This window comes from Pelodiscus sinensis, chromosome 5, assembly GCF_052426305.1.
Source record: "Pelodiscus sinensis isolate ZL-2025 chromosome 5, ASM5242630v1, whole genome shotgun sequence".
NCBI lineage: Eukaryota > Metazoa > Chordata > Testudines > Trionychidae > Pelodiscus > Pelodiscus sinensis.
In genome coordinates, this window is record NC_143056.1 from 125,460,854 (window position 1) to 125,483,234 (window position 22,381).

A 22,381-nucleotide genomic window follows, 5' to 3' on the forward strand; every position below is an offset into this window, starting at 1 on the left:
AGCCAGTGATATCTTGGGTATCTGGGTTAGGGTAAAGGGGAGATACAGTTTACACAACATTGTTTTTGAAAATTACTGCAAGTCATGGACATCAGGGCTATGGTTTTGAAGCACACTTCTCATTTATACTGCAGAGCAGCCTTTTCCAATTTGACTCCTATAAAGTCTCATCCCATCTTTACTGAAACTCAGTTCAAATTTGTCTCTAATATCCAATACGTACACAGTTGATTTTTTTAAATATGCATCAGCTTTCTTCTGTAGCTAGCAAAATGGGTGTAACAAGTTAGGGGTGTGTGTGTGTGTGTAGGGTCTTAAAATGAAAAATCTGCATGAACTAGATGGAGGAAGTGTGACCTTTAAAAGGTTTCTGTCTCCATTGCTTATGTTCAAACTGCTATGGGTCAGGAGCATCTAACAAAAAGCTAGGGATGACTGCTCACTGATGTAGCTTCTTGAAACTGCAATGAGGAAGTGGAGTTTCTTGTTTGACCTCTGGTTTTTCTTAGTCAGAATTCTATTCTAAACCACACTGACAAAGTTGTTTTTTTTTCCATTCCATATTTCTTACTTACCATAAACTACTTTTTTAATGAGCGCTAATTGCTCAAAGTGTGTAGGTGAACTGGGGGGAAGAGGCATGGACAGAAGGGACAAAATACTGGGGAAGGAAAAAAAATTGGAGTGGAAGCAATAGTAGGTTTTTTGTTGTTGTTGATTTGTAGAGTCCTCCAAATCTGTGGATATCTGCATCACTGGCTATCTGACTTGTTTGTGTAGACAGAACTTTTGTCTACATCTGTATCTTTTCAGGTCTCTACTCGTTTGCTTCTGATTAATCCAAGATATCAACTACCTGCATTTTGTAATGTAAATCAGCTGCCTGCTGTTTATTCCAGTTCCTTCCTCTGGATATCTGGCTATCCTAATTGTCCCTCCCCAAACTTCACATTTCTAATGTTTACATGTATCCCCTGCACTTGTTATGGGGTCTCTTGAGGCAAACATTCATAAAGCTGAGTGGTAGTGTGGTTACCACGTGGGTCAACCTTCCAGGCATATTTAAGAAACAGACTTCTGATTTAATCTGTTTCTGTACCCCAGGTACTAAAAGGCTGGTGTCCTGTTGCTCCTGTCTCCTGCTTGCCACTAATAAAGAATTTTATGAATTCTGTAAAATCTTTTTGCATTAGTTATATTGGTATTCTGAAATGGTGTGTCACTGAAGTGCTGTGAATTTGTCCAGTCAGCACCAGGTCCATTGCATCATCCATCAGGTACTGCACTTCTCCCCCGTGGCAGTGTATGGTTGATATAGTAGCATTGCCTCTTTGTAGAAGCTTTATGCACAGTGAGCACCAATGACCATTGTAAAGACACTACAGTATTATCGATAGGGCTGGTATCTCAGCAGTTGGAAGGAACCAACTGGTCTCTTCATTTAGTTGTATCTATCCACTTTCCCTTTTCCCTTCATCAGACACAGTCTCACTGGTTTCCATGATCACCTCCATCAGCCCCACATAGTCACCCTCTGCCAAGGAGATACCGGAGTCATTAGGTGAAGGACTGTCTGCTCTCTTCTGCTCCTCAATGTGATGAGCACTAGCATGGCCACTTCCTGTCTCTCTCCCAGTCCCAGAAGTCTCTATGGAAGTCTGGGCTGGGGCCCTGCTTGCATGGTCTGAGCTTGGACTGGGAACAGTATCTGGATTCCTGGAGTGTGACCTCTCAAGCAGTGGGGATGTCACAGGGGTGAATGAGAAGAAGAGGGGCCCACTGCTGCCAGGAGTTCTCATGTTGGGGGTATGAAAGTTGCTTGGGTTATCTGAGTTTGGGGTGGCAGCGGGTGTCATGTTCTCCAGTGTTAGCCAGGGTTGTCGGCTTTTCAGACTCTTCAAGCTCTTGAAGCTGCCCTGTTTTTCATGATCTGGGGACTCTGCTAGGAAGGGAAACTTGGGGCTTCCCAATCCTATTGATTGAATCCCTGGGCTTCTAACAGGGGCAACCTCATTTGTTTTATTGTCCAAAGTGTTTTTCTCTCCTTCCTCTACTGTCAGCACCAGGGAGTCAGGGGCTTTGTCTTGTTCTCCTGGCCAAACAAAAGTTTCCTTTAGGGAGCTCTGGCTCTTGTCCACATCACTAACCCTGGAAGGTGACAAGCTGACAAAGTTGTCTCTCGCTGAAGTGGAACAGGCCATGATGCTGGCAAGAGCAGGGGGCTTTTTGCGTCCTTGGCGTTTAGATGGGAAGTTCATAGGGATGGAGCTGATTGGTGTCTGTGGAGCGCTATAAAAGCCAGGTCTCTCATAGAAAGGGGTTGATATGAAGGCATCAAACTCTCTCAATTTTCTGTTTTCATTGTCCCATTGCTCCTGTGAGCTGGAGCCTGGATGGGAGGAATCCCCCCTTTGCTGACTGGTGCTGCAGGGGCTTCCAGGTTTCCCCACATCCTGGTACAAGTACTGAGGAAAGGGAGACAAAGGGTCATTCCTGCGGCGTGGCAGGTTCAGCCGGGAGGATGATCTGGAGAAACTAGGTGACTGGACCCCCAACAGGCGGCCCAGATGTCCCAGCAGCGGTGTAGAGTGGTTTGCCTCCTCGTTCTCTTTAATTTGTTCCAGCGGCTGGAATTCCATCTCTTCTTTCTGCATGCTGGGGAGAGGCAAAACAGGCTGTCAGGTACAGTGACACTCTGAAAGGAATTTTCCTCCTGAGTGTGGAAAAGCACCTCGGAGAGTGGGCGTTTGCCTTCTACTTAAATACTGAGTTGTGATCAGTGAAGATCAAGGGAGAGAGTTGTGGTACAGGGCAAGTGCTGCAATAAACCATCCCTCATGTCTTCCTCTATATTGCAGTATCAGGCACACATCTGGGCTATGAAGCCACTGTCTCTTACCATGATTTCACATGCGAAAGAGGATTTGAGAAACACAACTCCAGAGAGTGGATATTTATGGTGCGGGAAGAACTGCTGCCCTCCAGAAGCACATGTGTAAGATCCACAGATTGTGTGACACGTGGCTCTGGTCTGAGTGTAAATCTGGCCTCCACTGATAATTTTGCATGGCAAGAAAGGGGATGATTAATCTTACAGCCTTTAGTTTCACTCACCTAATGTCAAAGGTTGAGCCAAGAAAGGATGTCCGCTTATAATCAGCGGTGGCTGCTGTGTAGGGTGGCTGGGGGTAGGACTGATTCCAATACAGGTCCTTCTCCATGAGGGGTAAGTCCTGATGCATGTCATCCACAGCTAGAAGGGAGACCTGAGGGGATGACAGGAGCATCAGATTCAAGGTAAAATAATTCTGCATGGTGTAGGACTTGCATTTAAGAGAACAAACTCTCTTCTCCAAAAGAATTTGCAGTCACCCTAGGCCTAGGAATGGGGAAGGGATGCAACAGGAAAGCGCTCAATGAATAACCAGCTGAGTTTGATATATGAACAAGTTAACCTCCCTGCACACACATTTTTGCATTTGCAAATTGCCAGTCTCAGGCAAAAAAACCTCCAAACTTTAAAAACAGACTGCAGAGAGAGACTGCTGATCTGGAATTCATTTGCAAATTTGATAGCCCTTGTGTCTATTTAGGGTATGTCTACACTGGCACCCTTTTCCGGAAATGCTTAAAACGGAACAGTTTTCCGTTATAAGTATTTCCGGAAAAAGCGCGTCTACATTGGCAGGATGCTTTTCCGGAAAAGGGTCCGTGGCCAATGTAGACGCGCTTTTCCGGAAAAAAGCCCCGATCGTCATTTTTGCGATTGGGGCTTTTTTGCGGAAAAGACTACTGTGCTGTCTACACTGGCCCTTTTCCGGAACAGTTTTTCCGGAAAAGGACTTTTGCCCGAATGGGAGCAGCATAGTTTTTCCGGAAAAACACTGACAATTTTACAGTAGATTGTCATTGCTTTTCCGGAAAAGCAAGTGGCCAGTGTAGACAGCTGGCAAGTTATTCCAGAAAAGCGGCTGCTTTTCCGGAATAAGTGGCCCAGTGTAGACACAGCCAAGGAGTGGTTCTCACATTACAAGGGATAATTTTGCAGTCAGGTACTCTCACCTTCACACCATTGTTGAAGATGAGCCATATCCACTCGGAATTAATTAGCACAGATGTCAAACTCCCATCTCTACCTCCGCTTTTTTCCTCTTCAGCATCTGAGGAAGTGAGTTGTAGCTCACGAAATCTTATACCCTAATACATTTGTTAAAGTGCTACTGGCCTCTGTTTTTGCTGAAACATAGCTACCTCTCTGAAATAAGGTACCAAGGTTATTCTTCATGTATGCAATATTGTTTAAATTGGAACCAAGGGGAAAGAGCAGGAGGCTGAGATCAGGGGCATGGTTTGGTGTACACAGCTCTGAGCTTTAGGGGGGAGAATTTTTTTGGCTGAACCCCAGTGGGAGAGAAGCTCTTCTAGGCACAAGAAGCAGTGTGGAAAAGATACAAGGCCGTTGATGGGAGAAGGAGGTGATGGCTTTGAAAAGGGGTAGGAACGGCATAGCACCATGGACAAGTGGGAGACCAGTGAGATATCACAAAGTCTTAAACATGAGCACAGGCCACATGGCCTGGCTAGAAAATGACACTGGATGTTGCACGCAGGGACATAGCCCCTCACACATGTACACCAGCCATCATGCAACCGGAGCGGCATATGCCAACAGTCACATGCTCCCTGGAATGGTGTGGCCCTGCAGGGACAGATCTTGTCCCACCATCTTCCAATGTGGGCTGGTTTCTCAGCTACCGAGGGACCAAGGAGCTGGGCTTCCTCATGCAGAAAGTCCTTTTCTCCTTCCCCTTACTCAGACCCCTTTGCCACCCCCCCAGACTCAGGGCCCCTCTCTAAGGTTATGCTGCCTGCAGCACCAAGAAGGAACTGTGGATAATGGGGAAGAGGTGCCAAGTGAGCACGCCCCTGACCTCTCGCCTAGTGTTTGGAGACCTGGAGCCAAGCATCTCTTGAGCCCCAGGGTGCTGCCCCATCATAGCTCTCGTTGTTGATGGCTGTGCCATGTGGGATCAGGTCCCATCTTTACCTGCAGATTCCTGTCAATGAGCCAATTGGTTTCAAAATCATCATCGTCCTCTCCAAATGGGTTGATGAGCTGTTCCGCCACCTGTGCATTGAAAGCACATGGTTCAAACCCCCCTCCTCAAGAGAGTGACCTGCCAGGCCAGTGGGCCTCGCAGTGCCCCAGAAAGCACATTTCAGTTGCGTTTCCCATTGCAGTAAGGGGGTTAAAAAGGGAAGATGAGCCACCACATGGCTTCTGGGACAGTGAGCGACGCTGTATGTTTGCTGTTTAGTGTGCTACACTATAGGGCTGTGTCTACACTGCATCCCTTTTCCGGAAAAGGGATGCAGATTAGACAAGTTGGAATTGCAAACGCAGCGGGGATTTACATTTTCCCCACTGCATTTGCATGAACATGGCTGCCGCTTTTTTCCGGCTTGGGGCTTTGCTGGAAAAAAGCGCCAGTCTAGACGGGGATCTTTCGGAAAATAAAGCCTTTTCCGAAAGGTCCCTTATTCCTCTTAAAATCAGGAATAATGGATCTTTCGGAAAAGGCTTTATTTTCCGAAAGATCCCTGTCTAGACTGGCGCTTTTTTCCGGCAAAGCCCCGAGCCGGAAAAAAGCGGCAGCCATGTTCATGCAAATGCAGTGGGGAAAATGTAAATCCCCGCTGCATTTGCAATTCCAACTTGTCTCATCTGCATCCCTTTTCCGGAAAAGAGGTGTAGTGTAGAGACAGCCTAGAAGTCCTGTCGTTGGGAAGGAGGAAGCCAGAGCTCTCCCATCAGCCTGTCACTGCAACTCTAGATTCAACCACAGGAAAGGCCATAGAGCAATTCTCTGCAGGCCCAATGAAACCCTCTGCCCCAGGGCACAGCTGGTACAAGCCTGGGCTTAGGATGTGAACCCAGATCTCCTGCAAGGTGGAGCATTCAGAGATAGGGAAGACCCTGGAAGCACCCTCAGCCTCTGTTGGGCTAGACAGAGCAGGCTAAGCATGGGGACTTGAACGTGGACCATGGAGGTGCAGCGCCCGGATCACTCTAACAATGAGATGTTCCCCAGGGTCATCTTAGGAACTCCTGCTTGAGTCTGGAATCCGTTCCATGTTGGGGAAGGGAGGCTCCCGAGGGCCACGGCATGTTTCCTTGGACCCACCTTTAACCAGCCAGCATAGAAGAAGAACTGCAGGAGAGTGAAGACGGGCACAAAGAGATCCAACTCGTGGCCAGGATACCTCTTTTCTGGGTCCAGGAACTGCCGGCCGATGAGGCAGGCCAGGAAGAAGCTGTACACAGCCACCGTGACCACCTGGGGAAGGGCAGGGGTGTGCGATCAGAAATAGCTCTCAGGTTCCTAGCTTGCTTTTCCCCCTGGCCTCGCCAGACTACCATAGGAGGAGCTTGGCAGGGCTGCTCCCTTCTGTGGCCTTCAAAGATGGGGTTTAAAAAGGCAAAGCTGGCAGCTTCTCTGGGTGAGCACTGCCCTAATCCCCCTCCCCCACACACACTTCAGCAGGAAGGTGTCTTTCTGCAGTAGCCGTTTTGAAATGTACCTGCCCCCAGCACTAACTTTACATTGCATGGCTGTGCTGGTGTCTCTGACTAGCAAACCCTGGGGAAACAATGGCTCTGGACCAGTTTTTGGAGTGGAGATGCTGAGCTGCATCCTCCTTCTCCCCCCCTGCCTGTGCACCTCGCTGCCCCCTATAGTTGGGGCTGGCAACCAGGCGGGACCCCACATGTGGGGCCCAGCAGAGGAGCCTGTAAGCACCGAGCTGGCAGCTCCCTGGCACGTGGAACCTAGGATTCATGGGCAAACAGAAGCTCGAACAGCAATGCCCCTGATCAGCAATGGGCCCAGCATCCAGGGCCTCAAAGGGCAGGATCAGCTGCCAAGACCCAGGTAGCAGGGATGTGGGGCCAGGATGCCCCAAACCTGGGGGGTGCTGAAGTTAACCATCCCCCCAATCCGTACTGCCTGTGGCTAAGAGAACAGCTAGCCCCAGAGACAGCACTGACAACTCGTTGCCCCTCTGCCGGACACCAGCAAAGCATATGTTTTCAGGGGCACTGGGCAGCAATGCCCCACGAGGGCTGACGAGGAAATTAAAGCACAAGGCGGCTGCACAGCAAGTCAGCAGTAGTGCTGGGAAGTGCAATCCATTCTCCCTCTCTCGCCCCCAGAAAAACGTCCCTCAGTGAGTGCTCGATGTCTCACCGGGCTGACAAAACACTGCCATGGGGTGGGGGGCATCATGCCAGGCCCGCTCCCGCTGCAGAGAGACCACCCCCTGGATGACAAAGCACCGACCAGCGCAATGGGTCTCTTTGCCCACTGCTTCTTGCACTGCTCTCAGTGGAAAGAATCCAAGCATGAATCCACTGCCGGCGTTTGCTACAATTCCCAGCGGGGCACCTGTCATGGTGCCAACCCCAAACATTTACAAGTCAGGAATCAGGCTCCCAGAAATAATGGGATTGAATTAAACAGTCAGAGTTTGGTTTTTGACTGGCTTTTGAATTTGCCTTCTGGTCTCTCAGCTGCCGGGCTGCACGCGGAGCACACTGTCTCTGTACCCGTGGGGGCTGGAAACTGATTTTAAAGGAAAGCTGAGCGTCTCCGGCAAGCTCCTAATTCCAGCAGCTGGGACTTTCCTTGCACCACCCACGACGGCGAGACTTGTGAGTTGGCAGCACTGCTCTGGAAACCCCCCTGGCCCATGGGGACATGTATGGCTGACCCTGCGTGGGGTGGTCAGGGGGCTGGTTCAGCCAGAACTCCCATGGCAGGTGGCTGGAAGCAGAAACCGTTGTGTTTCCATTCTCAAGATGAAGGTTCCTGCATAGACAGACGCTTCTTCCTTGAGTGCTTGGCCTCTGCTCACCCAGGCAGGTCAGTCTCAGCAGGCTGCTCCTGCCCCGCTGTCTGGCCCTGGCTCCACAGCTAATGAACCCCGGTCCCTGTCCCATTACTAACTGGATCCCCCACTCTGCGCTCTGGGACGTGGCTTCAGTGCTACAGTTTCCTGTTGCCTAGGAATGTCTAGTCACCCCGAAGGGCTGAATGCTGTGCAGAGCCAACGGGGGTAGCGCAGGAGGGTGTGGGCAGAGGCGGTGAAGCCCTAACCCATGCACTCCAGGAAAACATCCTGTGGCCTCCCGTAGTGACCGAGCGCCTGTGAGACACCACTGGGACTAGCTGTGGCCTTGACATTCTCCTGCCTTTGATCCTGGTGTGCAGGAGGATCTGCTCTGCACCGGGCACTCGCTCAATCCCACGCTAACCTTTGCAGCCATCTGGAACAGGCGCTGTTCCTCTTTCACAGCAGACCACATTGGTGGGAGGGAGCAGTGCCTGAGCAGCTGCATTGTATGAGACAAAGAGGGGGCTGGTGCCAAGCTGTCTATCCTGGGGCAGCAGCCAGAGTGCTATTGACCGTCAGAGCGCCTTGTGTCTCACGCAGATAAACGGCTTTCTGTGCACACACAGAGCCAAGAGGGCGCCTCCCACTCAGAGCTGAGCGGCGCTCCCCAGCGCCTCTAGTGCAGGGACCTTGGGGCTAAGACACCAGCAGTGCTGAGTGGAGAGAAGCTGATGCACTTACAGGCGGAGGAGCAGGCTTTGGGGCGTGGGGGGTAGAGTTAATTCAGGTGTATGGCTGCGTGGGGACGTTATGCCCATAGGGTGTGAATTGGGGGGGTCCATGGGTGCCCATGGGGTATTTCTGGGGGTCCATGGGGAGACCCACATGTATGAAAGAGCCTTGCCTGTTTCCCAGCACCTACTCTCGCCAGTGGCCGCAATTCTCCTTGCAGAGGCCATTGGGTGGGTAGTGGCTGCAGAAGGCCTCCTGCACTCACCTGGGTGTAGACCAGCGGGATGCTGATCCAGTCATACCCATACAGTCTCCCGCACTGGCTCCGCAAGGTGTTTAGTTCCTGGAGGAGGCAAGAACAGAGAAAAAGGAATGGCTCCCCTCCACAAAAAAGCTACCACTCCCTCCTCCCTCCCATTCTTCTCCCCCTTTCCCCACCCCCCGACTGCTCCACCACAGGGACTTTAACACCCGGCAGGGCACAATTGCCAGGTAGGGCAAGGCAGTCACTCCTAGGCTTTGCCCATTGGCAGATACTGCCCTTCCCTCTCCACCACCAGCAGGATCAAGCTTATCCCTTGTTCAAGTGGCGTCAGGAGGGGATTCCAGGCCTAGTTCTCTTCTCACACAGGTGCAAACGGAGAGTCACCCCCCTGGAGCTGACGGCATTGCCAAGCCATGTGAGAGAAGAGCCACAGTCCTTGTCTAGCATCCTGGGCTGTCTCCCACAGTTGCTGCGCAAGTGAACCCCCTGGCGCCTTGGCCGACTGTCTCATTTTCACCCCTCCACTGGGTGATCGCTATGAGCGGGTGTGTTTCCCGCTGCAGGGATGTGACTGGGGCAGCACCTAAGCCTCCCCTCACCCTGCCTACTCCCTGGGCTGGGAACCGGCAGCAAGTCCCAATGAGGCGGGCAGGGCGGGTTGGTTCCCAGCATGCCCTGCGGCTGCCCACGAACTCACGTTCAGGATGCCCTGGAGCAGCACGCTGTCCCGGATCCTGCCCTCGTTCCGCGCCTTCACAGCCAGGTTTGAGAACCACACGCAGGGGATCCAGAACTTGTTGTGGGGAGAGTTCAGGCTCTCAAACTTCTTGTGCTCCTCTGGGGTCATGAGGCCTACATGGACAAAAGGCAGTGTGGGAGGAAGACTAGAGAGAGCCCTCGCCTCTCCTTTCCAGGCTTAGATGTGAAAAACCTGCAGGCCCCTGCGAATGGGGAGCTGGGAGTGGACACAAACAAATCCATCCTCACATCAGAAGGTCTCATGGTGGCAGGGACATTCTTCCGCTCACAGGCTGGTGGCCCAGTCTCTTGTGGAAGCGCGTGTGCCTGTCCCCCCTCCAATCATCAGGCCTACTTTGGACCAAGGTGAGAGCGAAAGAGAATCCAGGTGCAGAGCCCGACAGCAGAGTCTGGCAGGAGAGCTGATGGGCTGGGGATTTTGCCTTTCACTAAGTATTGCCCTGCAGCTCGGCTCTTCCCTGCCAGGCCGCCTCCCACTGGCTGCATTCCCCGGCTCCCGGGCTAGGGGTCAGCGTTGCTCGTCCTGGGTTCTCTTAGGCTGTGTCTAGACTGCATTCCTTTTCCGTAAAAGGGATGCAAATTAGACACATCGCAATTGCAAATGAAGCAGGGATTTAAATCCCCCCGCTTCATTTGCATAAACATGGCTGCCACTTTTTTCCGGCTCGAGCTTTGCCGGAAAAAAGGGCCAGTCTAGATGCGGATCTTTCGGAAAATAAAGCCTTTTCCGAAAGATCCCTTATGCCGGAAAAGGGATACAGTCTAGACACAGCCTGGGCCACTTATTCCGGAAAATCAGCCGCTTCTCTGGAATAAGCTGCGAGCTGTCTACACTGGCCCTTGAATTTCCGGAAAAGCAACGACGCTCTACTGTACAAAATCAGCCGCTATTCCAGAAAAGCTACGCTGGTCCCGCTCGGGCATAAGTCCTTATTCCGGAACACTGTTCCGGAAAAGGGCCAGTGTAGACAGCCCAGTATTTTTTTCCGGAAAAAAGCCCCGATTGCGAAAATGACGATCGGGGCTCTTTTCCAGAAAAGCGCGTCTACATTGGCCACAGATGCTTTTCCGGAAAAAGGGCTTTTCCGGAAAAGCAGCCTGCCAATGTAGACGCTCTTTTTCCGGAAATACTTATAACGAAAACTATTCTGTTTTAAGCATTTCCGGAAATTCATGCCAGTGTAGACACAGCCCCTTAGTGTAGAACATTAGTCAGGGATTGTAGGACAGGCTCCCACCGTCTGGCCGACAGAAATAGGCTCATTCCTGCTCCCACCTCCCTTGTGCATCTGATCCAAAACACTTACCTTGCTCAGATCCCTGGGCCTGAGTGGATAGTGACCAGTGCGGGACCAGAGTGGAGCAGGGAGAAATCTCTTATCTCTTTCTGGGCCCCTGGCCTTTGGCCAAGTCAGTCCAGGCATAACTTTGAGTGGCCTAAGTAGTTACGCAGGCTGGAGTATTCTCAGGGGCAGGAGATCTGTGGGGCAGTGCCATACCGAGGCAGGGCATTTGGAGGCAATGACCTTAGAAGGGCTGGTTACTTCCAGAATAATTATCCAATAGGGCAGAGTATTGATGGAACGGGACCCAGGGTATTTCCAGTATCTGTAGAAACCAGGTGCACAGGAGGGCTACGTCTAGACTGGCATGATTTTCTGCAAATGCTTTTAACGGAAAAGTTTTCCATTAAAAGCATTTGCAGAAAAGAGTGTCTAGATTGGCACGGACACTTTTCCGCAAAAGCACTTTTTGCGGAAAAGCATCCGTGCCAATCTAGACGTGCTTTTGCGCAAAAAAGCCCCAATCGCCATTTTCACGATTGGGGCTTTTTTGCGCAAAACAAATCTGAGCTGTCTACACTGGCCCTTTTGCACAAAAGCTTTGTATTTCCGCAAGAAGCACTGATTTCAGACAGTAGGAAGTCAGTGTTCTTGCGGAAATTCAAGCAGCCAGTGTAGACAGCTAGCAAGTTTTTCCACAAAAGCAGGTGCTTTTGTGGAAAAACTTGCCAGTCTAGACGCAGCTGAGGTGTTTAGAACAGAGGAGGAAGCTCTGTAGGGTCGATGCCAAGTAATTACAAAGCCCTCTGGAGCAGACTGCAGTTACCCCGTGTCCCCAGGGAAGCCCGTCTGGGTCTCAGGGCACTCACAGACTATCCAGACCCTGAACCCTGGCATCCCCACCCCCTGATTTCAGTGCTGGGACTCCCTGTAACTTTATAAGAAGAGATTTTAATAGAAACCTGTAGGGGACAAATGGGTGATGCATTTGCTCTGGCCCGTGCCATGTCTTGCTAAGAGGAGTAACAGCTGTCCCACCCGTGTCGCTCCCTCGTCACAACACTGAGCACAGCCCACACAGCTAAAGAACTTGCGCAACACTCCTGCTAAGGACTGTTCTCATCCCTTTGGGGAAATAGGGAGAAACGTAGATGAGGAAACTGAGGCACGGCACACTTGTGGTTTGTGCAAAGTCACACTGCCAATATGAGAGCTAACGCAAGCAAATTGCTGGCTTCCAAACTGCTGCTCTGAACACACCTCGGACCACGAGTCCTATCTGGTCTAGATCAGTGGTTCTCAAATGCTGGGTTGGGACCCCAAAGTGGGTCACGACTCTGTTTTAATGGGGTCACTGGACATGGTGTTCAATTTGCTGGACGCAGGACCAAAGCCAAAGTCTGAGTTCATCAGCTCTGGCTGGTGGGGCTCAGGCGAGCTCAAGCCAATTGCGCTCCCCTCCTGAGGTCACGTGGTAAATTGTCATCAGCAGGGCATCTCAGTGCAAAGAAGTTGCACTGGTCTAAATCAATATCAATCAATGGCCTTTAAGGAGATGAAATCTATGATCATATCCCTGCTGTCTGGGGTTACCCATGTCTCAGCTGCTGTCAGAATGCTTCTGGCTGTGAATTGCCCTATGTCTGAAGTTCAAGGTGCTGTTCAAGGTGCTGATGTTCAGACTGACAAAGACAGATGATCTTCCACAAATCCAGGGAAAGCCAGGTGAAAAAGTTGTTGAATGAAAAGCAATGACTCTCACTGCCAGCAGAGGGCGCTATAGGCCGAGACACAGGGGAAGAACCCATCTGCAGTAACTTCTGTCTGTCCCTTCCGTTCATCTGTGTTATTCTCTACATCTATAGGGCTGCGTCTAGACTGGCAAGTTTCTCTGCTTTTCACAAAAACTTGCCAGCTGTCTACACTGGCCGCTTGATTTTGCGTAAAAGCACTGACGTTCTACTGTCTGAAATCAGTAATTCTTGCGCAAATTCTTTGACGTTCCCGTTCGGGCAAAAGCCCTTTTCCGGAAATGTTTTTGCGCAAGAGGGCCAGTGTAGACAGCTAAAAACTGTTTTGCGCAAAAAATCCCCGATGGCAAAAATGGCAATCGGGGCTTTCTTGTGCAAAACCGTGTCTAGATTGGCACGGATGCTTTTCCGCAAAAAGTGCTTTTGCGCAAAAGCATCCATGCCAATCTAAACGCTCTTTTCTGCAAAAGCTTTTCCGTTAAAAGCATTTCCGGAAAATCATGCCAGTCTAGACGCAGCCCTAGACTGCAAGCCTCTTTCAAAAGAGGCTTTTTCGAAAGATACTTTCGAAAAAGAGCATCTAGACTACAACCAGTACTTTCAAAAAAGCAAGCCGCTTTTTCGAAAGAGAGCACCCTGGCAGTTTGGATGCTCTCTTTTGAAAAAGCCCTGTTTGCATTCAATAATGCCTTTTTTCGAAAGAGCACTTTCGAAAAAAGGCATTACTCCTCATAAAATGAGGTTTACTGTGGTCAAAAAAAAAACCACCGCGTTCTTTCGATTTAATTAAAGGTGTGTCTAGACTACAGGGCTACGTCTAGACTGGCATGATTTTCCGGAAACGCTTTTAACAGAAAAGTTTTCCGTTAAAAGCATTTTTGGAAAAATCGTGTCTAGATTGGCATGGATGCTTTTCCGCAAAAGCACTTTTTGCGGAAAAGCGTCCGTGCCAATCTAGTGATAGAAATGTAGCCGTGTTAGTCTGGGGTAGCTGAAGCAAAATGCAGGACAATGTAGCACTTTAAAGACTTACAAGATGGTTTATTAGATGATGAGCTTTCGTGGGCCAGACCCACTTCCTCAGATCAAATAGTGGAAGAAAATAGTCACAACCATATATACCAAAGGATACAATTAAAAAAATGAACACATATGAAAAGGACAAATCACATTTCAGAACAGGAGGGGGATGCAGGGGGGGGGGGGTAAGGAAGGAAGGTAAGTGTCTGTGAATTGATGATATTAGAGGTGGGGAGAGTGGGATGTCTATGAGCTAATGGTATTAGAGGTGATAATTGCGGATAGCTTCCCCAATTATCACCTCTAATACCATTAGCTCACAGACATCCCACTCTCCCCACCTCTAATATCATCAATTCACAGACACTTACCTTCCTTCCTTCCCCCCCACCCCGCATCCCCCTCCTGTTCTGAAATGTGATTTGTCCTTTTCATATGTGTTCATTTTTTTAATTGTATCCTTTGGTATATATGGTTGTGACTATTTTCTTCCACTATCTGATCTGAGGAAACGTGCCAATCTAGACGCGCTTTTCTGCAAAAAAGGCCCGGTCGCCATTTTCGCGATCGGGGCTTTTTTGCGGAAAACAAATCTGAGCTGTCTACACTGGCCCTTTTGCACAAAAGTTTTGCACAAAAGGACTTTTGCCCGAACGGGAGCAGCATAGTATTTCCCCAAGAACACTGACAATCTTACATAAGTCAGTGCTTTTGCGGAAATTCAAGCGGCCAATGTAGACAGCTGGCAAGTTTTTCCGGAAAAGCGGCTGATTTTGCGGAAAAACTGGCCAGTCTAGACACAGCCCAGGGTTTTTCTGAAAAAAGTGGTATTTTTTCGAAAAAACTTCCCCTGCGTCTAGACTGCTGCCGCGTTCTTTCTAAATTAAATCGAAAGAACGCAGTGTTTTTTTTTACCACGGTAAACCTCGTTTTACGAGGAAGAACATCCTTTTTCAAAAGTGCTATTTCAAAAGAAGGCGTTCTTAAATGCGAACAGGGCTTTTTCAAAAGAGAGCATCCAGACTGCTTGGGTGCTCTCTCTCAAGAAAGTGGCTTGCTTTTTCAAAAGAAGTGGTTGCAGTCTAGAAGCTCTCTTTCAAAAGAGGCTTGTAGTCCAGACGTAGCCTTACTGTGCACTTCCTCTGTCCTCCTCCAACACTCCACATTGTCAACACTCAACCTGCCCTCCCCCCCAGCATGACTTACAGTGCCTGATCATGCACAGCAATTACTAATCATGGGCAAAATCCAGCCTACTGCAGGAGGCCCATCCAAGTCCCGCCACTTAAGCCAGGTCTACTCTGTGGGGGAAGGTCGAATTAAGATATGCAACTCCACGTAGCTAGAGTCGACGTAGCTTAATTCGAGTTTCCATGCCATCTCCACAGCAGGAGGTCCTTAAGAGTAAACATCTCATCAGCTTTCCTTACCCCTCTCAAGGAGCAGGAGTACTGGTGCTGATGGGGGGGGGGGGGGGGGGGACACCCTCTGGGTTCGATTTAGCAAGTCTTTACTAGACCTGCTAAATCAAACTCCGGAAGATTTACCCAATCTCCCACATAGTGAAGACATGGCTGTTAGAGAAAAGAAACTGCTCCCCTAGTAAAAAAGTTTGGCCAGACCGCTCTTGCTATAGTGGGCTGCAGTACTCCTTGGGAGAAACCGGCCGCACCCTTCCTGCATACCATTGCCTTTAGAAAAAGGGAAGGTGTGAAAAGGGGGAAATAGCCTCAGACTCTCCCACCCGTCACCTTGGCGTGAGAACTGCGGGGCTTACCTGGTCGCATGAAACCTGCAGAGTTTCGGCCCAACCCCTGGGACACAGACCCCCCACTTAGTGACCATTGGGCCATATATAGTAATATGCAAGCACGGGAAAGCGATGTGCAGATTTGGGGATAAATACCCATAGCACAGTTCGCTTAAGGAGGTCTTCGCAACACACGTACCACCGTGCGTGTGCCTTCCCGTAAACTTCAAAGCGCTGCCAGCCTGATCAACCGACCAGCCACCTCCCCCGACTCTCGGCATAACCAAGGCCTTCACAACCGAACCGATATCTTTGAAATGTTCCGTGTGCTGTGTAAGTTGGTATGTATGATTTGATTTTCTTTGTTGTATAAGCTTAGTGTTGTAGTTGTTTTGGGTAGTACATAGAGTTTGTAGTTATCACTCTTATTTAATTAGTGTAGCTGGATATTGTTAGAATAGAGACTATTCCCCTTGCCATTCCCATCCTTTTATCTCTGATACGTTTAACTAGAAATCATAGAATAAGTATAATAAATACTGTAAATTCACTATTAACACGGTCTATTAAAAATCTTCGAATAAATACTATAAATTCACCACTGTCATAAATAAATATCCTTTATCTGCTAAAACTGTCCACCTGGTTCTGTCCTTCCCCCCTTGGGAATGCATCATCGGACCTGTGATTCTCGAGACAAAGGCTCACATAGTGCAGAGGAGGCAGCTGGCTCTCTGGTGGTGTGCATTCCGGGCACAATCTTGTACGGTGCTCAGTGACCGCTGGAGGTTCTGAGCCCCTTCCTCTGGGATTTCTGGGGAACTGAGGACACCCAGCACACCCCGGAATTGCTCAGCTCAGCTCATGAGTGAAGTACAATAACACAGTGTGGCTAGGAGACCATGCAGACTCGTGCGAGTTTGGCTACTGACTTCAAAGGGAGCAAGAACCCTGTTCTCCACAGGGGCCCTACAGTCGCAAACTAGAGCCCGCAACTTCGGCTTTCTGGCGAACTCTGCAAAGGCCACAGGATCAGCCCTGCAAGAACATAACGCCGTGTGTGTGTATGGGGGGGGGGGTGCTATTTTGAAGCTCAGCAGGAGACATGACTTGCTAGGACCAGGTCTTTCTCAAAGATGTAGTCTCTCCTCAGTAGAGATTGCGAGGGGGCTAATGACATAGGGCTCAAATCTGAGCAATTTTGGGGTGTGCCGGAGGCCCTCAGTTCCCCAGAAATCCCCGAGGAAGGTGCTCATCACCTCCAGCAGTCAATCAGCACCTTACAAGATTGTGCCCAGAATGCTCTTTGCCTGGTCCTTGAACATCTTGTTCGGAACAGGTGGATTCGTTTGGGTTTCATGGATTGTTCCTGGAGGCAGGAGGATTCCAGGGGGAATTTCGGTGTCATGCAGTCCTGCCACTGTTTTTTTCCCACCTCAACCCAGCCAAACCCCTCCCCCCCCCCCGAGGACTGTAGTGACCGCACGAATGACAGCGAGGCACCCACCTGCCCTCACGATGTGCTCGGTGGTGGGGAAGCGCTTGTAGACGGCGGTGCTGACGGAGCGGAGGATCAGCACGCTGCAAAGGTTGCTGTAGCGCATCAGGGTGCGTCGCAAGAGGCGCCCGTACTCGTCCTGCCCGTCCACGTTACTGGAGACCAGGTTCATGATGCGGTCGGGCCACGGGATGCTCTCGTACTGCCCCCACCAGCGAGATACCACCAGGGCCACGTAGAAACCTACAGTGGAATTGGCCACGTGAGCCCATGTGGATAGTTGTCCGACGTGGCAGGATCTGTGGGAGAGGAGGGGCTAGCTGCCTCTCCAAGGGCATCCCAATGGCACCATCCCATTCCCCAGCCCCACACACCTTACCCAGCACGAAGGAGACTGGGATCAGCTCCGCATAGTTGTTGCAATACAGAGCCAGCTTCTCAAACATCAGCCTCTGGCTGGCATTTAGCATCAGCCTGCAAAGGAAGCACAAAGGCACAGTCTCATTCTTCCCAGCCTGGGTGTGGGGGGAGTCCTTGAACAAAGCCCCTCTGCTCTTGGACCAAGGAGATGGACGGTCCATGGGGATCACCTGGCTTGTCAACGCAGGAGACGTGTCCTTTCAGGGAGCTCCCCTCTGTCCTTCCCAGGGGCCACGTCCCATAAAATGCCTGGCCCTCCCTTCTAGGAGATGTCTGAGCTACAGGAAATGACCCAGTGGCCAACTCAGGAGACACCGGCAGTGAGGCAAACCCACAGCCATGCTGAGGCTGAGGGCGGAGGCACTGAAGGGAGCCAGTCAGTCCTCAGGCTCACGGTAGAACCTATCACCAGGCAGAACCTGCCTCAGATGGCCCCATGCTCCCAAGCCTCACAATGCACCACACTCCAGCTGCACCCCCCACACCTATCCCTGCCCTGTCTCTGCCCTGTAGCAGCCTCACTCCAGCCTCGCCACTACGTTTGACCCCCCCCCCCCCCAACTGTTAGACTCTGAATAGCTGGCTTTGACCTCTAGCGCATCTGGACTCTGGCTTTGGTATCAGCTGCCCTTGTCCCTGCACTCTGACCACTTGCCTTCCAGCCTTGGCCTGCGTCTGCACTCTGGCTTGTCTATGGACACTGATTCTGGTTTTGACCCCAGCCTGTCCCCAGATCTTTATTCCAGGACCATACTTACCCTGTGACTAGAAGAGTAAAATCCCCTTTAATTGGTTAAACACTATGGCTGTGTCTACATTGGCAAGTTATTCCGGAAAATCAGTCGCTTTTCCGGAAAAACTTGCCAGGTGTCTACACTGGCCGCTTGAATTTCTGGAAAAGCACTGACGATCTCATGTAAAATCATCAGTGCTTTTCCGGAAAAACTATGCTGCTCCCGTTCGGGCAAAAGTCTTTTTCCGGAAAACTGTTCCGGAAAAAGGCCAGTGTAGACAGCTCAGATTTGTTTTCCGCAAAAAAGCCCCGATTGCGAAAATGGCGATCGGGGCTTTTTTATGGAAAACCGTGTCTAGATTGGCCATGGACGCTCTTCCGCAAAAAGTGCTTTTGCGGAAAAGCATCCTACCAATCTAGATGTACTTTTCCAAAAATGCTTTTAACGGAAAACTTTTCCGTTAAAAGCATTTCCGGAAAGTCATGCCAGTGTAGACGTAGCCTATATTTAACCAGTTCACTGGTTAAAGAGGGGTCAGTGCAGGGCAGGCCTTACCATGAGGTGAACTGAGGCGGCTGTCTCAGGTGCCAGACTGTGGGGGGGCGCCAGTAGTTCGCACTTTTTGAACGAGGCATTTTAAGTTGTTCGTTCTCCTTTATTGGGGTCGGTAGCAGAGCGGTACCATGAGAAGTGTAGAACAGGAAGAAGGCAGAATTGAGACCTTTCAAAGTTTTGGCCCAAGAGAGGGGGCGTCATTTAAGCTCCCTGCCTCAGATGCCAAAATGTGGTAGGCTGGCCCTGAGTCAGCAAGGGGCCTGCGGTAGGGGAGCTGCTCCAGCCTGGAAGGGAGTAAGGAGGGGCAGGGTTCTGCTGGCCCCATGCATGAGGCTGGGCTGCTCCTAGGTACCGGTTAATCATCACCCAGTAAGCATCACCTGTTAAGGATGATGCTTACCAGGTAACCTCTTAACCAGTTACCCATTCACAAACCTAACTGACCCATGCTGTAGCCTCTAGGCCTGACTATCGAAAGCCAGGCCTGCCACCTGCTCTCTTGCTCAGTGGGCAATACACCCTGTCCCAGCCAAGAGAGGCACAGTGACCAGTACAGAAATGTGCAATGCCAGAAAGGCAACACGGAGCTGGATTTGGCACCACCGTGAATTTACAGCCATTGTAATCTCTGCCCTGATGCCTATTGGTCTTTCTCAAACAGCAGCAAACTGGGAAGGGGCCATGTCTGCCTTTCTGCAGGGCTGCTGTCCCGCCTCAGCCTCAACAGGACCTAGACACCAGCCGGGTGATTTTCCAGCCGAGTGATTTTCCTTCTAGGGCAGGGCTACTCATCACGTGGCCCGTGGGCTGCATATGGCCCATGACCCATTTGTTTGTGGCCCGTGGTGCGGTTTGGGTTTACACTGGGCTCCACATGCGGCCTGTGAGTGAGAGCCAAAACAAAAAAAGGAGTCAATATAATGGCCTTCTGTTAAGATGCATTTTAGTAGTTAAATTCCTAGTCTGTCATTGCTCATGAAAAGTGCTGTCATATGGGTAAATATTGCATTTTATTAATATCATCAGCACTGACTTGGGGCCTGCGTGTTGTGTAGTTTTGCCTTAATCTTTGTATTCATGCTCATCAGTGTGAAAGAACCTATTTGCATATATTTGCATATATATTTGCATGTATATGCAACCACACTAAGTTGTGGCCATTGGCATATGCTGTGAGTATCCTTTTGGCCCTTGGGGCTTCCAAAGTTGAGTAGCCCTGCTCTAGGGGTACATCTACACAACACGGCTATTTTGGGATGCTGGAGGTATTTCAAAATAGCTACCCTGCATCCAAGGAACATACCCGTTATTTCAAAATATTTTTCGAAATAATGGACACGTTATTTTGCCATCCCTGTAAATCTCATTGTGCGAGGGTTAAGGGATGACTGGAAATAGCGCATTATTTTGACATTTGGCACCATGTAGACAGGCTACATTTTGAAATAGCCTATTTTGAAATAAAATGGAAATAAGATACTCAATTTGCATAGGACAAATTGCGTATCTTATTTTGAGTTTAGAGTGCAGTGTAGGTGCACCCAAAGACACAGAGGAGTCACAGAACACACGATCTTCCCCCCCAGCCGACCAGAATCCACCCCCACCCAGCCCCAGCCATTGTGTGGGGTCCATAAGTGACACCAGAGGACGTGCCAGGCTGTGCCATCTCGGGGATCGCATCCCGAAAGCACCCTTCAGGGGCTATCCCTGGTACGTCTACAACCTAAGTCCAGAGAAACCATCCTCCTGGGGGTAGTTCCTGTGTGCGCGCAGCCAGCTGACCTGCATTGGTTTAACCACACGCTGCTCTCCTGGAAGGACGGGAATCCATCATTAAGGATGTCTTTGACAGCGGTCATGGATTCCCTCGTTTTCCAAGAACTCCGTGACTTCTGCAGCGGCTGGCCCCAAGGCTGCTGGGGCAATCCCAGGGCCGGTGGAATCAGCTGCTGCTTGGGTGGCCCCAGGCAGCTGGACCCAGGAACAGTGATCCAGTGACCAGCAGCGGTGGGTCCCTGGGCCTCACACCCCTCCCCAGAAGCGGCAGCAGTGGGAGCCCATTCCCCAGAGCCCCTGCAGCTCCTCTTCTTTAGTCAGGGGTGTTCACAGTACAAAGCAGGGACAAGTCTCAGGCCAGGAATGTTTTCTTGCCTGTGATCTGGCCCTAAAACTCCCTGTGAGTAACTCATAGCCGTGTGCATCAGACATGACCTACTTTCCCTCCGAGGAGACCCCATGCTTCTTCCAAGGAGGAGGGTCTCCCCGGCCTGGGTGTATTTCACTAGTGACCCAGGAGATGCCAGTAAGGAAAAGCTTTCAGCTAGTAACCTCTGTTGGAGCAGTGGGGAACATGGTGGGTGGTGGGTGATCCCAGGGCTTAGGGAGGCAAGTCCTCCTAGACCCCCCCCCAGAGCCCATGCGTCTCCCCCACTGTGGCCTGCTGACCCCTGCCCCCTCCTGCCCCCTACCCCCACCCCCACACTGTGGCCTGCTGACTCCTGCCCTGCCTCCCCAAGGTGGCTGCTGGCCGCTGCCCCTCCAATATGGCTGCTGGCCCTTGTCCCCTCCTTGCCCCAGTGTAGCACCCCCAGCCTCTCCTTGCCCCGGAGCTCCAGAGAGCACGGCACAGGGCAGGGCATAGGCGGGGCCCGTTTGGGAAGGCAATGCTTTCTGTTGCCTAGGATACCCGCTGCCCATGGTGGGGAAGAAGCTTCCTTCTCTTCACTTTTCACCCGATCCAGGGAGCAGGTCTTGGGAAGTGGAATGTCTATGATGCACCTTCACTGACGCTGCTCCTTCTCAAGGCCAGGACACTCCTCGCCCGGTTCCTTTCCCCCCACCAATAGCATTGCCCCCTCACCCGCGCTGCCCCCGCACCCGTGGGAACAGCGGGCAGAGTCTGGCTGGCTCTCCTGGGGCGCGGAGGAAAGAGGAAGCTTACCGGTAAGTGAGGCTGATGCTGAAGTAGAAGGTGATGAAGATGAAGAACTCGCAGTAGAGGAGTTTGTAGATGCTCCCTTTCCATCGGAGCAGCAGCTGCGAGAAGGTGCCCAGGCGAGCATCAGCTACTCGATTTGTGTACGTCACCGTCATCACAGAGCCTGTGCGAAACAGAACATGGAGACTCTGCGGCCATCAGAAGGACCTGCGAAGGGGGAGAAGGAGGCGGGCCAGCGGGGGAGAGCCAGGGACTGAGCTGGTGAGGGATTGCTGCGGAGTGCAGGGACACGCTCCAGAAACAGCACGTCTAGGAGTCCATCCCAACTATGCGCAGACTCCTCCCACCCTGGGGCCACACCAAAGACCCCATCAGGGAGGCACAGAAACCCAATGCAGAGACTCAGGGCAAGGCCTGTTTCTCAAAGGCTAACACAACATCGAGAAGCAGAGAGGCCGGCCAATGAGCAGGGTGGAGGTGGGCAGCTGAATTTCTAATGACCGAGGTTGACACTAAGCCCAGGCACTTTAATGCAAAAGGTGAGAGCTCTGTTTTCTGGGAGTTACCATTATCTAGCTAGGTGTTTGTGCCAGGCCCATCACCTCCATGTCTGGGTGTCTGCAGCATTTGTGGATTTGCCCTCTCAGGAAAAATGAATCTTTGTGCAAAAACGCCCCATGTTTTTCATAGTTTTTTCCCCTAAGGACTCTTCAAAGGATCCATTGCAGAAATCCAGGGCCAGACTGGTCTTGTAACACAGATCCATAGCCAGTAGGGTTG

At 50.9% G+C, this 22,381-nt stretch overlaps 1 protein-coding gene across 1 annotated transcript; it reads right to left on the minus strand.

The window, feature by feature from the left end:
* Nucleotides 1–1,222: 1,222 nt before the first annotated feature.
* LOC102459271 (bestrophin-1) lies at nt 1,223–21,756 on the minus strand. The gene is made up of 9 exons (XM_006111739.4): nt 21,605–21,756; nt 17,331–17,425; nt 16,961–17,194; nt 9,588–9,742; nt 8,891–8,968; nt 6,186–6,338; nt 5,048–5,128; nt 3,115–3,266; nt 1,223–2,655 (listed from the first exon to the last, which is right to left on the minus strand). The coding sequence occupies exons 1-9, from the start codon at nt 21,754–21,756 to the stop codon at nt 1,452–1,454; spliced, it is 2,304 nt and encodes a 767-aa protein (XP_006111801.3). The 3' UTR covers nt 1,223–1,451.
* Nucleotides 21,757–22,381: the final 625 nt, after the last annotated feature.